At 47.2% G+C, this 15,843-nt stretch overlaps 1 protein-coding gene across 2 annotated transcripts; it reads left to right on the top strand.

The window, feature by feature from the left end:
- Positions 1-258: 258 nt before the first annotated feature.
- Positions 259-14,053, top strand: LHFPL5 (LHFPL tetraspan subfamily member 5). 2 transcript variants are annotated; one of them, XM_045294904.1, is made up of 4 exons: positions 259-804; positions 3,308-3,544; positions 10,306-10,333; positions 13,221-14,053. In XM_045294904.1, the coding sequence occupies exons 1-3, from the start codon at positions 393-395 to the stop codon at positions 10,311-10,313; spliced, it is 657 nt and encodes a 218-aa protein (XP_045150839.1). In that variant the 5' UTR covers positions 259-392; the 3' UTR covers positions 10,314-10,333; positions 13,221-14,053. The 2 variants fall into 2 exon arrangements, with proteins under 2 accessions (XP_045150839.1, XP_004710872.2); XM_004710815.2 differs by having other exon boundaries at positions 10,303-10,333.
- Positions 14,054-15,843: the final 1,790 nt, after the last annotated feature.

The following is a 15,843-nucleotide window of genomic DNA, read 5'->3' as shown; positions in this document are numbered from 1 at the left end:
GGCTCCGGGCGGCGGGGGGGCTCCCTTCCCCAGTCCCGGGCGCTGGCCGTGGTGCTGAAGTGCTCGCTCCGCGCCCAGGAGGCGGGCCCGGGCCGGCTGGGGGGGCGGAGCTCTCCGGAGCGCGGAGCTGGAAAGGGGTGGGGGGTGGGGGCGGAGGCAAGCTGGAGACCTGGGCGGGCCGGAGAGGAGCCGGAGACAGACTGGCCTCTGCCGAAGGGGACGCAGTCACCTGGACAGGCTTCCTGGGCAGAGGCCAAGGCTCCTCCCTTCGTGTCCTGCTCTCATTTTCTTCCCCAACACCCTGCTGAGGAGCGGCCTACTTCTAGGCCTCCATACACAAAGTCAACAACTGCGCCCCCTGGGTCCCCAGCCCAGGGCCTGCCGCCCTCACCATGGTGAAGCTGCTGCCTGCCCAGGAGGCAGCCAAGATCTACCATACCAACTACGTGCGGAACTCTCGAGCCATAGGTGTGATGTGGGGCACGCTCACCATCTGCTTCTCTGTGCTGGTCATGGCTCTCTTCATCCAACCCTACTGGATCGGTGACAGCGTTAACACACCCCAGGCAGGATACTTTGGCCTTTTCTCCTACTGTGTGGGCAACGTGCTGTCGTCTGAGCTTATCTGCAAAGGAGGTCCCCTGGACTTCTCCTCCATCCCCTCCAGAGCCTTCAAGACAGCAATGTTCTTCGTGGCCCTGGCCATGTTCCTCATCATCGGCTCCATCATTTGCTTCAGCCTGTTCTTCGTCTGCAACACGGCCACGGTCTACAAGATCTGCGCCTGGATGCAGCTGGCTGCAGGTGAGCAGGGATGGTGAAGGGCAGGCAGGGGCAGTGGGTCCCTAGAGACCTTTTGACCACGCTGCACATTTACAGACGTATAATGCCGAAGTGCTTTCGCAAGTCATCTTGAAGAGACTCGGTGAGGCTCTGAACAGATCATTTGACTTTGTGCACAAAATTCGGAGAGACAGAATCTTAGATTCCAAATCTTGTGCCCAGGCAGGTCTGGGCTTTGTGTTGAGTGGAGGTGCGTCAGGCGGCTCCCCGCGGCTCCGGGCGGGGGGTGGGCTCACTTCCCCAGTCCCAGGCGCTGGCCGCGGTGCTGAAGTGTTCGCTCTGCGCCCAGGAGGCGGGCCCGGGGCCCAGCTCTGAATCAGAGCCGCCCCTTTCCTGACCCTGACTGACTCTCCTGGGTACAAAGTGAGGCTGGTATTGGAGTGGGCCGTGGGAAGACTGGGCCATGCTAAGGAAGAAGAGGGAAGGAAGATTTAGCCGCTCTGACCCAAAGAGGAGTGGAATGGACTCTGGTCCTCCATAGTCAGGATCATGGACTATTAGAAACACCACCATCTCTCTCTCATTCTCCATTCTGTATCATTAAACACATTCCAGAAATTTTCCAACTAGGCTTCAGGGGGCCAAGAGATTCCACCATCATTGCAACACTCCTGTGAGTTCAGATGACTTCGTTCCTATGACAACACTCGGGAGAGCATTGCTCACCCAGTGGTCCTTAAGTCTGGTGGGATTTTCAAAAGAAATACTCACCGGAGATTCTGATCCAGTACATCCATGGCGATCTGAATGAATGAATAGAGAACTAGCTTTTCTTCAGGATTGAGGATGGCAGACCTTGAGTGTCCAGGAGCATGAGGTGCAGAAGGGGACAGGGATTGGGTTAGGAAGAACGAATTTGCCGGTCTCATCTGTTGGCTGGGGTATGCAAATGTGAGTCTGTGTAGATGAAGAATGAATGTGACATCAGGGTCTTGAAAAGACAAGCGTTGAGGTGTATGTGAGAGAAAGATGGCCGGAAGTGGAGGCCTTCCGATCGGGAGTTCTCCTTCTCCCTCGGTTATCATCTCTGTTGTGAACTTGTACCTTGTCTACTAATCTTTGTAGCTCCAGCACGGTGCCTGACACCTAGGATGGGCTCGGTCTTGAACCATTTGCTGAACAGGCATTGCTGGGAGGGTCTGGGTGAGGGAGGACCAACCAGCCATCTGAGTCCAGCTCCATCTGGGCCATAGAGCTGGAGACATTGATAGCAGAGGTGGCCAGGTGCCATCCTATGAAACATTCATGCTGGGGGATGGGGACGGTGGAATCGTGTTCCATTCGGTGGTGCTGGGGAAGAGAGGATGAGCCAAGGGGAGAGATGAGGTGGAGATGTGCCCACAGCCAGCAGCTGGCAGATACATCCATTCGGAGAGACCTAAACCCAGTGAGACAGATCTTTCCAGGAAAGTGGGACTAGAGAAGGGAGGGAGGGCAAAGGGAGAGTGGGCTGATGCCTGGGGCAGGATGAGGCTGCTGCTGAACAGCATTGATGGAACATCAAGATGCTAGCGCAGGTCCCACGTTAGAAACACCGGCGGGGCAAGCTGCTTGAATTCTATGAGCTTTGGGAAAACGAGCCTCTGTAGCATGAGGCATTAGGATCCCCTTTCACATGATTCATGAGCAAGGTATGACACAATGCGTGGGCAATGCTTGGCGCGGTGCCTAGTGCACAGCAGGTGCTTGGTAAATGTGTAAAAACACAAAAATTGAATTTATCAGTCAAGGTAGGGGAGGGGATGACACGCGAACAAACAACATCCCCCCTCACCCCCTAATCGTAGTGGTTTAAAACAAAGAATTGTTTCTTGCTCATGGCACTCACCCAGCGAGGGTCAGTGGATTCTCCCAGAACCCCCGTTTTTATAGATGAGGGAACCATAGCAAAGAAAGCTGGAGTATCTTGCTCTGAGCCACCCAGCTGGTCTGTGGAGAGCGACGCTTGAACTCCAGCAGCCTGCCCTGCTGTCCCCTAGCCTTTCTTACTGAGGGACTCAAATCACAAATTCCTGAGCCCAAGCCCAACCTTCTGAAACAGGGTCCTCTGGGAAGGTGCCTGGGAATCAGCATGTCAAACCAATGGTCCCCAGACACTTTTAAATTCAGGGACGTGTGACCCGACTGCGCTGTGCCATCCTGGATACAGGTGAAGGCGTCTGGTTGGCATGAGTGGAAGGATGGCCTGGTGTGGGGAAGAACCCTCCCTGCGCTGAGCAACTCCCTCTCCACCTGCGCCTCTGCCTGCTGCTCTCAGACACCAGTCCCCGAAGCCCTTGGCAGTCTCAGCCTTCTCACTCAGGCCCTGGAAGGAGGCTGGTAGGAGTTGTGCCTCTCAGGCTCCTGACACAAGGACAGGAGAGATGAGGGCCGACGGCAGTGAGCGCAGACTCAGGGAAGGGCCGTAGGTAGCAGGCTAGGCTCACCAGCCTAACACCAGGTGCGCCGTCTCTTGCCCTCTCAGCCACAGGTCTGATGATTGGCTGCCTGGTCTACCCCGATGGTTGGGACTCAAGTGAGGTACGGCGCATGTGCGGGGAGCAGACGGGCAAGTACACACTGGGTCACTGCACCATCCGCTGGGCCTTCATGCTGGCCATCCTCAGCATTGGCGACGCCCTCATCCTCTCCTTCCTGGCTTTCGTGCTGGGCTACCGGCAGGACAAGCTCCTCCCAGATGACTACAAGGCCGATGGAAATGGTAACGTGTCCCCAGGCTGGGGGTGAGGAGTTCCTCATAGCCAGACACCTGGAGACGTGGCCCCTGGCCAAAGGCTGGGGACCCCAAGATCAAGCAGACCCAGCCCGGTCCTACCAGAGGGTGAGGGTGAGTGGAGGGTTTTCCAGGAAGCATGAAGGGGTGCAAGATAGAGTGACCAAGGTTATCTGTGGTGGAGGGACGTCCCCTACCCCACTGTGCGCTCAGGTCTACTATAAGCCAAGTGTGGCCTCCCCTAGAAGAAGGCACTGGGGCTGTGTCTTGAAGCAAGCATGGTAGATTACTAAGCAGAGACAGGGTGCCTTGTGGGGAAGGAGCAGGCAAAGTTAGTGTGTGGTGGGCTGAAAAAATCAGTGAGTGCATACAAGTGACAGCCCTGAAGTGTAGATGATAGAGCCTGAGCGACCTTGATTCAGGCAGCCTAGAGGTTTCCCATATGCCCATCCTATTTCATACCCCTCTGATCTAAATCCTACCCACCTGTCATAATACTCACTTGTAGCTAGCCCTTCCTGGGAGCCTTCCCTGTCTGCTTCCCACGGACTGCCCTTCATCCTGGGGTTGTTCCTGCTCCTCTCTCTTTAGGCTTTATCCCTGTCTGCTGTGAGGGGCTCATTTTCACAGGGCTCAGGCCTGTGGCTTACTCCCATGAATTCCAAAACGCCTCCTCGCAGCAGGTAGCATCAGGGCCTCTTTGCTTCCTTTCCCCCACAGTGTCTTCACAGCAGCCCCCGGGCCTGCACTAGAAGCATCAAACTCCCCTACCCCTATCCATCCCAGACCGAAGGACTGGAAACTCAGAGGGCACCCACCAGACACGCAGAAGGGTGCCAACAAAGACTTGGGTCATCTGCTGCTCAGCCCAGGGCCCACTTGTCCACAGGGGAGAATCTGCGCCATCTCACCTTCATTTGGGGACAGGAGAGACTTCCATACCTAAGTTACTAGGCTAACGATGGAAAGCAAATCCCTGTACTAGAAAGAGCTGGACCAAGGAAGAGAGAAGAGGGTTATCTTTTTCCATTCCTGCAGCTCTCTCATCAAGGGAACTCTTAGGACCTGGGACTGGAACTCGCATTGACAGAGCCTCTTCAACCTGCATGGGTGATGTTGAAACCCTCACCACCACCACCACCACCCTAAATTTTTATTTCATCTTCTCAACACCATTGGTGTTCAGGAGAGGTTGGAGTTGGAATTCCATGGCAATCTGTACAAACAGCCCCCTCTCCTGTGACTGAGGTCTTCCAGAGGGCTCGGCAGGAGTGGCTGGAGATGCTCTGACTCATGGCCTCAAGGCAGGGCCACTTTAGACCCGGCTGGACATATTCACAAAGTGTGTTTATTCTAGTTTATACTCGTTTAGTAGGCTATGTACTGAACTGCTGACCACAAGGTCCACTTCGGAGGAATTAGCTACTGGAAACCTTATGGATAGCACCAGAACATTGTCAGATATGGAAAACCTTATGAATAACAGCAAACCGTGTCCAAGATAGAGCCAGAAGATGAGCCCCTCAGCTCGGAAGGCACGCAAGATATGACTGAGCAACTTGCTGATGGGACACGACTCAAACTGAGGAGAGCTGCAAACATCTATGAATAAGTGAAACTTGGAATGTTGGAAGTATGAAGCTTGGAAGATTGGAAGTCTTCAAAGATGACACAGAACACATAAAGGGCAACATACTGGGCATTAGTGAGCTGAACTGAACACGGCAAATGCTAGCCATTTCGAACCGGGCAGTCCTATGGCTCAGTATGTCAGAAATGCAAGAGGAATGGTGTCACCTTCATCATCACAAAGGACACCTCAACAGCAATATTGAAGTACATTGCTGTCTGTGATAGAATAGTCTCTTTTGTTGTTGTCGTCAAGTTGTGCCATCAAGCCCATCCACACTCGCAGTGACCCCATGCACAACAGAACCCCATATCCACTGCCCAGTCTGGTGCCCAAACCTCCCAAGTCTTCTTCTGTTTGTGCCCATGGTTGCAGCCACTGGGACCATCCATCTCATTAGAGTCTTCGTCTTGTACGCTGCTCCTCACATGTACCTTCTCCAAAGACGGATCTCTCCTGATAACACGTCCAAAGTACTTGAGACAAAATCTGACCCTCCTGGCCTCTCAGGAGTTCTCTGGCTGTACTTTTTCCAAGACAGGTCTGTTTGTTGTTTTGGCAGTCACGGTACTTTCAATATTCTTCCCCAACACCGTAGTTTAACTAGTGTTAAAGAAATTGAAGAATTCTACCAATGTCCTCAGTTTGAAATTGATCACACAGGCAATCAAGATGCAATGATAAGTACTGACAATTGAAATGTAAAAGTTGGAAGCAAAAAGGAAAAAACAATAGGAAAATATATTTGGAGATGGAAATGAAACGAGATCATTTGATAGAATTTTGCAAGACCAACAACTTCCTCACAAATACCTTTTTTAACATCCCTAACGGCAAATATATATGTAGACTTCTGCAAGTGTAATTGACAAAAATCACCTTGACTACATCTGTGGGAAGAGATCATGAAGAAGCTCAATATCAGCAGCTAAAATGAGGCCGGATTTGGATGAGGGGGTTAAAATAAAATGAGGCCAGGGGGCAACTGTGCAACAGATCATCAATTGCTCATATGTGTGTTTAGGTTGAAACTGAGGAAAACGAAAACAAGTCCACTTAAGAGCCAAATACGACCTTAACTCTATCCGACCTGAATTTTGAGAACATCTCAAGAACACTGTGTTAGTCCAGGTAGACTAGAGAAACAAACTCATAGACACTCATATGTGTATAAGAAAGAACTTTAAAAACAAGAGCAATTGTATACTGAGAAAACACCCCAGCCTAGTCTGATCAAGCCATTTATTTCCCTAGAGCCTCCAAATGAGGTCATCAAGCTGATACCTGATTGACAGGCTAACCTCCACCCCTTCACTCTTAATAGCCTCAATTTGACAACAGATTATGTTACTACCACAAACATATTTGATGCATTGAAGACTAACGACAGAAGACCTGATGAGCTGTGGAATGACATGACAAACATCAGACATGAAGAAAGCAAAAGGTCATTAAAAAAAGAGGAAAGGGCCTCCATTCAAGTACTCCCTCAAAGCAAGAATACTTTCTTCTATTAAATTGGCATTCTATGATGCTCACCTTCCCGACACAACCGCTGAAGACAAAGCGGGTGAATAAGCAAATGTGGTGAAGAAAGCTGATGGTGCCTGGCTATCAAAAAGTATAGTGTCTGGGGTCTTAAAGGCTTGAAGGTAATCAAGCGGCCATCAAGCTCAGAAGCAACAAAGCCCACATGGAAGAAGCACACCAGCCTATGCGATCACGAGGTGTCCAAGGGATCAGGTATAAGGCATCATCAGAACAAAAAATCTTACCATAGTGAATGATGCGGGGAGTGTGGAGTGGAGATCCAAAGCCCATTAGTAAGCCACTGGAGAACCCCTTGCAGAGGGGTCTCAGGGAGGAGACAAGCCAGTCAGGGGGCGATGTAGCAACGATGGAAAATACAACTTTCCTCTAGTTCCTAAATGTTTCCTCCCCGCTCCCACTATCATGATATGAATTCTACCTTGCAAGTCTGGCTAGACCAAAGGATGTACACTGGTACAGATAAGAACTGGAAATACAGGGAATCCATGGAGGATGATCCCTATAGGACCAGTGGTGTGAGTGGTGATACTGGGAGGGTAGAGGGAGAATGGGTTGGAAAGAAGGAACCGATTACAAGGAACTATATGTGACCTCCTCCCTGGGGGACGGACAACCGAAAAGTGGGTGAAGGGAGACGTCAGACAGGGCAAGATATGACAAAATAATAATTTATAATTATCAAGGGTTCATGAGGGAGGGGGGAGCAGGGAGGGAAGGGAAAAAATGAGGAGCTGATGGCAGGGGCTTAAGTGGAGAGCAAATGTTTTGAGAATGATGAGGGCAATGAATGTACAAATGCGTTTTACATAACTGATGTGTGTATGGATTGTGATAAGAGTTGTATGAGCCCCTAATAAAATGATTTTTAAAAAAAGAGGAAAGATCAACATGGATGTCAGAAGAGACTCTGAAACTTGCTCTTAATAATAGAGTAGCTAAGGCAAATGGAAGAAATGATGAAGTCAAAGAGCTGAAAAGAAAATCTACAAGGGCAGCTTGAGAAGAGAAAGTAAAACATTATAAGGAAATGTACAAAGACCCAGAGTTAGAAAACAAAGAAGGAAGAACAAGCACAGTAGATCTTAGGGAGAAAAAAAAAAAAAACAAAGAAAAAAATCATGCTTCAAGTTTCAAGATTGAAAGGTTATATGGGCAAAAAAATTGAACAATGCAGAAAGCATGAAGAAGCAGAAGAGGATACACAAAGCCACTGTGCCAAAAAGAACTGGTCGACACTTAACCATTTTGATAGGTAGCATATGATACAGAAGGAAGAAGTCCAAGCTGGAGCTCCACTGAAGGTATTAGCCAAAAACAAGGCTTCAGGAATTGATGGAATACCAATTGAAATGTTTCAACCGCTCATGAAGCACTGGAAGCACTACTTGTCTATGCCAAGAAAATTGGAAGACAGCTACCTGACCAACTAACTGGAAGAAATCCATATTTGTACCCATTCCAAAGAAAGGTGACCCAATAGAATGCATACATTATTGAACAATACCACTGATATTACATACAAGTAAAATGTTGCTGAATGACTGCAGCAGTGCATTGACAGAGAGCTGCTAGAAATCGAGGCCAGATTCAAAGGGGATGTTGACTAAGGGATATCATTGAGGGTGTCGGGTGGATCTGAGCTGAAAGTGGAGAATACCAGGAAGATGTTTACTTGTGTTTTATTGTCTAGGCAAAGGCATGTGACTGTGTGGACCATAACAAAGTATGGATATCCTTGAGAAGAATGGGAATTCCAGAGCACTTAATTGTGCTCATGGATCAACAGGGAGTTGTGTGAACAGAACAAGGGATTACTGCAGGTTTAAAATCCAGAAAGGTGTGCATCAGGGTTGTATCCTCTCGCTATACTTAGTCAATCTGTCTGCTGAGAAAAGAAAGAAGAATATGAAGAATGTGGCATCAGGATTGGAGAAAGGCATTTTGACCACCTACCACATGCAGATGTGAACCTTGTTTGCTGAAAGTGAGGAGGACTTGAAGCATTTGCTGATGAAAATCAAGGGTTGCAGCCTTCAGCATGGCTTACAGTTCAATCTAAAGAAAATAAAAATTGTCACTACATGTGACCTACAAAATAGGAAACATGATGCTAAATGGAGAAAAGATTCAAGTTGTCAAGGATTTCATCTTGTTTTGATCCATAATCAGTGCTCATGGAAGCAGCAGTCAAGAGATCAAACAATGAATTGTGTTAGGTAAATCTGCTGCATAAGACCTTTTTAAAGCGTTGAAAAGCAAGGATGTTACCTTGAGGACCAAGCAAGCCATGGTGTTTTCATTATATGCATATGAAAGTTGGACATTGAATAAGGAAAACTGAAGAATGAGTGCAGTTGAATTATGGTGCTTGCAAATAATATTGAAAGTACCATATACTGCCAAAAGAACAGGCAAATCCGTCTTGAAAGAAGTACACTCAAAACGCTCCTTAGAAGCAAGAGTGGCAAGACTTTGTCTCATGTACTTTGGACATGTTGTCAGGAGAGACCAGTCCCTGGAAAGGACATCTTGCTCGGTAAAGTAGAGGGCCAGTGAAAAAGAGGAAGACCCTTGTGGCAGTTACATAATCTCTGGTCAACTTTTGAAGGGGTGGAGGTTAGCTTGTTAATCAGGTCGCAGCTTGACCTGGAGGCCAGATACACACAGACACTCAGTTTGTCTTCCGGTTGACAAGCCATATGGAGACCTCCTGATGGAACCAGAGCCCTGGAGCTGGAGGACCCACATGGAGACCCACGCCAGCACTGAGATGCTTCCACCACCACTGCAGCCACAAGATTTTTCATCCACTGGCCTCTGATCTTCTTGCATTTGGCATCATTGTATGTGTTGCATGAGTCTGAAGAGGAAATTATAGACTGGTATTGGACATATGGGCTAATATCGGATTTTTGGACTTAACCTGGACTGGGCTGGGATGTTCTCTTACTGTACAATTACTTTTTGGTATAAAGTTCTCTGTTACACATGAGTGTCTGTGAATTTGTTTCTCTAGTCAACCAAGACCAACACAGCCCTTGATAAGATGAATTGACACAATGGGCTCAGCCATCAACCTTGTGAGGATGGTGCAGGACTGGGCGGTGTTTCGTTCGGTTGCACCTGGGATCGCTGTGCACCACAGATTAGATGATGTTGAACCGCAACAGATGCTAGAAGTGAGCAACCCCAAAATAAGATTAATAAAGCAACCCCTTTTAAGAAGAATAAAGTGCTTAGGGATAAATCTAGCCAAATAATTGCAAGACTCATACACTAAAAACTACAAACCAGCATTGAAAGAATACAAAGGTGTTATCTTGCCCACCCGCCAACAAGCAACAGCCACGGGGATCCAGCCCTGGGCGCAGACACTATTAGGCACAAGGGATATGAGAAAGCTGAAGCTGGAGTTCACAGGTTGACAAACATTACGACTAAGAAGTATTTGCTTTCATGAGACAGAAAGAGGACTGAGATAGTGATGCAGCTGGCAGTGGTGCACAGCAATCACCCTACAAGCGGGCCTTGGTTATAAACACTACGCTTTCTCTTTCCATTACAGAAGAAGTCTGAAGCAGATGAAGGGAGGATGGGTGAGTAATCCTATTGGGGGTGCCCTGGGGGTCTGCAGAGAGCTGCCTTACTGGAGCCATAGATGGGATGCTACGAGGAGCTGGGCTGCCGGGGCTGCAGTGGGCTGGCACGTAGGAAGCTTTTAGTTCTGTTTGTGTTCTGAGAAGTGGAAGAAGACCAGGGAGGAGAATCACTGAAAATAGGCAGGTAGCTAGTTCCATAAGCTCATCTCTTTGTGGGTCCTCGCAAATAATAATGATAGTATTAAAAACCAGATTCTTTTAAAAAGTCATTATTGTCATCTGAATCCCTATTTTCAGAAGGAGTTTTGAGTGACTTAGAAGAGACCCCCTAGAAAACCTAATAAGATAGAAAATAAAGTCAGAGAGAGGACAACAAATATTCCAGAAAATTGGGCTAATAGGCTTACTGTAAGAGTATTAAATGTAACTCTGGGCTTTCAGATTGGCTGAAGCAAAAAAAAAAAAAAAATCACAAGAAGTTAACCAGTTTAATTTCACGCCCCCCGCCCCCATAGTCTAGGTCACATATCACACACTTCCACAGTTCAGTCATATTTAAAAAGAGTTGTATATCATCACAATCAATTCCAGAACATCTTCCCCCTTCCTGTGATCATTATATGCTCCCCATTTCCCTTTAACCTCCCCCAACCACTGCCCCCAAATATCCCAAATAAGTCATGACACCAGTTACTGTCTCTGAACATCTGTCTATTCTGTCCTTCGTACACTGGGGAAGAAACAAACAAAATGAAAACAGCAAGTATATTTTAAAAGAAAGAAAAGACCAACAACAATATTAAAATAAACTAGAGAAAAAAAGCAGGAAATATTGAAAACTAGACCATTTCCCAAATGGGTCAAACAGGAGGTAAAATGAGCACATACCGCATTTTAACCTAATGACGTCTGCCGTAACCCAGTTCATAGTAGTCTCTGTCTGACAGCAAGCTTATTCGCATCCTCAACTGTGGCCGGAAGCTTAATCTATGCAGGGTCCCTGCAAATGAATTTTGGCCTCCTGCGGGCATCCATAGCCTTCTGAAAACTGGGCGTTCACAATTTAAGCTCTGATACCTTTCCCTCCTTCAGATCTGGACTTTGTTATCAGTCTTGGATCACACAGGCTGTTGTGCTTCTGCCATGTGGACTTAGATGCGTGCTTGTTTAAATACAAACCTTTGATAATCAGTTTTCATGTCTGGTCCAAACGGAAGCATAGCATGTAAATTTTCAAAAGAGTCTCTGATGTTTCTAAGGCCCAAGAACATCGAGGAACACATTTTTACAAAGAAACCCACAGCAGAACCACCTTCCTGGTTAATGTTGTTGCTGTTGGAGTGGAATTCTGATTCCGCGACCCCACAGGACAGGGCAGCACTGCTTCCGGGTTTCCAACATTGTAAATCCAGAGTGGATAGTAAGAATCTCCGATTTTTCAGTTCGCAGCCAAGTGCTGAAGCACTGCACCCCAATTGCTCCTTTCCCTAATATTACAAAACAAACCCACTGTCATTGAGTGGATTCTGACTCAGAGTGATCCTGTGTAAGGTTTCCAAAACTGTAAATCTTTAAGGAAGTAGTTGCTCATGAAGCAGATGGTGGGTTTGAACAGCTGACCTTGAAATACTCACCAGACAGTACCCCCAGGACCCCTTTTCCTTAAAATTAGCTGCCACTTATTCAGGCCCCACAGCAGACATTTGCAGGGGTAAGAGGGATTCTCTCCATTGAAAGTCTTTTTATTTTTGGAAAGTACCTTTCAATTTTTGAGCCCATGGATCTACTTTTTGAATCATTACAAATGAGCATTGCCCCCCATCACACACCCCAACTGGAAGATGCTTCTCAAACTTTGAAGTGAGGATCTTGTTCAGAGGCAGATCAGGACTCATTTAGGAGTGGGGGTTGGCAGGGGAGGCCTTTCTCCCCAGCTTCCTGTGGATGTGTTGGCTAGAACAGATGGGGGTCACACTTTGAGTAGCAAAGGATTTGAGCATAGACGTATTCTCTTGTTCTTACAAATGTTTATTTTAAAAGCTACACACTCCACAGCCCTGGTGTATCATGAATCCTAAACCAGACCTTGGTTATTAGATAAATCATAGTTAGTAACTATAGTTTTCTGCATCAGTTGGTATATTCCTAAGTTGAATTTCTGAATGGAAGGTGTATTAGTCTGGGTACTTTAGAGAAACAAATCCACAGAAACTCATATGTATAAGAAAGAGTTTTATATAAAGGGTAAGTGCACATCAAGAAAACATCCCAACGCTGCCCAAGCTCACAAGTCCAAAATTGACCCATTAACCCTTATGTCCAACACCAATCCTCAAAGTCCTCCTCCATCTCACAAAACACATGCAATGACGCCAACTGCAGGAGGAAAGCCGAGTCAGTGAATATATAAGCATCTCAGGATTGGCAGGGGTCTCCACACAGCCTGCCCCACACCCAAAGCTTTATCACGGTAGGTCCATGTGGCTTCTCCTCAGGGATGTCTTGCAGGAAGTGAGCCTTGGAAGCAAAAGCAGTTAACTGGCTAAGGCAACTGCACCCTGGTCTGACCATCACAAAGCAAGAGACCCGAGAACTCGAAAGGTGAGGCTCACTGAGCCATTTATCGCTCCGCCCTTCAATTAACCCCACGTGTTTATCGGCCAGGTTGGCACAATAAACTTTAACTACCTCAGAAGGGTAACTTTATTTCGTGTCCTTTCCCCCCTATTTTGGCACATTTTGAAGTTTTGAGTTTGTAGGAAGTTTGCACGTCAGGCTAATACTGAAGTCAAAATGTGAATATATATGAGAAAGTGGGGTTTTTTTATGTTGGTTTCTTAAAATGCCAAATTTTATAATCTTTTGTTGTTGTTTTATACTACAGGTTGTCTGTTGCCCAGATAATGGAAAAGTAGGGAATCTAATTCTTCAGAGATAATAACGTGTTCCTTCCAAGCTTCCTTGACCCTGGCTCCTATAACCTGGAAACTTCCCATTGTAGGATTCCAGTCTGCCGTCTCCTGAGACCAGATCTCTTCCTTGCATATGAGAACTCTCTTCCTGAAGCAGAACTGCAGTGACCCACATCAAGGACATTCAGAAAGGCTGAGTGGTATGACTGACTGGAGACCCAAGATCTCTGCCTGCCCCTCACACCCTAACCACCCCCCAACAGCCTAATAACCAGGGGCACACTCCTTTGAAGATGCACACAGAAACTCCATTCAGAAACTGTCCCAAATGCCGAGGTGGCTGTAAACCTGCTGAATCACCGCAGATTGAGGCTGAATCTTGCTTTCTCACATGTTATTTCTTTATTGCTGTTCATAGGGGCACGGAATGAACAGGCCATAGGAACCTAAATCCTTTCATATCCATGAGGAAGTCCAATAAAGATTGAATAGGTATAGGCTTGAGACTAAGTTGGTCTTAACTAGAAATCACATTGCCTCCCAGTGCTCACGCTGATCCAACTGTTGATCCAACTGAACTTAGCCCACTAGCAGCTTCAGAAAGTTACCTACACATTAAATTACAAGGATAAATATTTGTCAAAACCGGGATTTGGCACACGAAATGGTGAAAGCTTCTTCTGCCAACCTTCACAGGGAACTCAATTTTAGTCACACACTTCATTGTAGCAAATGCCAAGGCAGAGATAGGTTTTTTAAAAAATCATTTTATTGGGGGCTCGTACAACTCTATCACAATCCATACATCCATCTATTGTGTCAAGCACATCTGTACACGTTGCCATTATCATTTTAAAAACATTTGCTTTCTACTTGAACCCTTGGTATCAGCTCATTTTTACCCCTCCCTCCCCAACCACCCCCATCAGGAACCCTTGGTCATTTAAAAATTATTTTTTCATGTCTTACACTGACCGGTCTTCCTTAACCCACTTTTCTGTGGTCTGTGCCCCTGGAAAGAGGTTATATGTAGATCATTGTGACTGGCTCCCTTTCTCCCCCTTCCCCTCCTGGTATTACTACTCTCATTATTGGTCCTGAGGGGTGTATCTGTCCTGGATTCCAAGCTCTTATCTGTACCCTTGTATATGCTCTGGTCTAGTCAGATTTGTAAGGTAGAATTGGGGTCATGATAGTGGGGGTGGGGGTGGGGCCTGGGGAAGCATTAAAGACCTAGAGGAAAGTTGTATGTTTCATCAGTGCTATACTGCACGCTGAGAGATATGTTCTCAAGGCTGTCCCTGAGGGGGTGGGAGCATAGCTTTCTCAGTGAGCACAGAGCCTCCATAAGAGGCAGTTGTTATTCAGGAAGGTGGTGCTGGTGCGGTCTGTAGTGAATGATCCAGCTCACTGTCCATGGATGGTTCTTCAGTAAAGAGAATACCTAGGTGCTGCTTATACAGGTGGGGAGTGAGAAGTGCCGAACAAAACTGTACTGAATCACGTCCCCTGATCAAGCAGCAAGGCCACATGAACAGTGTTCTTCTTAGTCCTGTGGAGCCTGTTTCTAGCCAACGGCTTAGGAAAGTACTCTAGCACGCCATTGCTGGTGGTGTCATCTTGTCACTTGGTCCATAGTAGCCAGCTTTTCACAGCCTGGCACCTGCTGTTCTGTAAGCCTGAACAACATAATTGGGCTAGTTCTATGCCTTTGTGACTTTCTTCTACCTGTTCTTGTATTGTTCCTCCTAATTATACTTAAGACACACAAAGTTTTTTTCTACATGCTCCTCTACCGTCAAGATAGTTCTCATTGAAATGACAACCACACTGGTCCACAGAAGCTCCTGCTGGAAGATCAGACTACACGAGTGGGCATTTAGCAGCCATTATCCCAGTTCAGATATCTAGTAACTGATATATGTGAGCTCTTTCGAACTGTTTTACTTAAAAACAAAAAACTCTTCCTAATGGCACCTCATGTTGGACGTATGTAGAACACCAATAAAAATCAGCATTCTTCGGAGGAAGGCTCTTCTGCTTCTTCATCACTTCTGGCCTTGGGCTGGGTGTGAGATGGCTGTGGTGCTCAAACTTCATCAACGACGATGGTCCCTGGAAGAGATGGTTATGAGAGGTAGGCCCACTTGTGAGCAGTGGAAAAATGACCTGGAACGGACATCTTGACGTGCTTTCATTAACTTACAACCCCCTCGCCTACTGCTGCCTTGTAAACACTTTGACTCGGGTTCTAATTTCTCATGGGTTGGACTGAGGGCTTCCGCTCCTCCACAGCTCTTGGGTTTCTTCAGTTGTCACAAAGCCTCTCCATGGGGCTCCTCACACAGTAGCTTGCCTCCTCAGAGCAGGAGTCCGAGAGAGAAAGACAGAGCAACAAAGGGTGCAGGCAGAAGCCATAGGCACTTAGGAATCCAATCTCGGAAGTGTCCTCCCATCACTTTGACTCTGTTCTACTAGAAGAGTCACTAGGTCATGCCCACATTCAGGGTGACAATACTGTGGGGCTGTTGCTAGGGGTCACCGAGTCAGTTCTGACCCGCAGTGACCTGCCCCTATGCACAACAGAACGCCGCC

The sequence above is a fragment of the Echinops telfairi genome, unplaced genomic scaffold, assembly GCF_000313985.2.
Source record: "Echinops telfairi isolate 266 unplaced genomic scaffold, ASM31398v2 ScPeMD7_3533;HRSCAF=4204_1, whole genome shotgun sequence".
NCBI lineage: Eukaryota > Metazoa > Chordata > Mammalia > Afrosoricida > Tenrecidae > Echinops > Echinops telfairi.
Note: the sequence above shows the minus strand (reverse complement) of the source record. Positions and strands in the feature narration are given on the sequence as shown.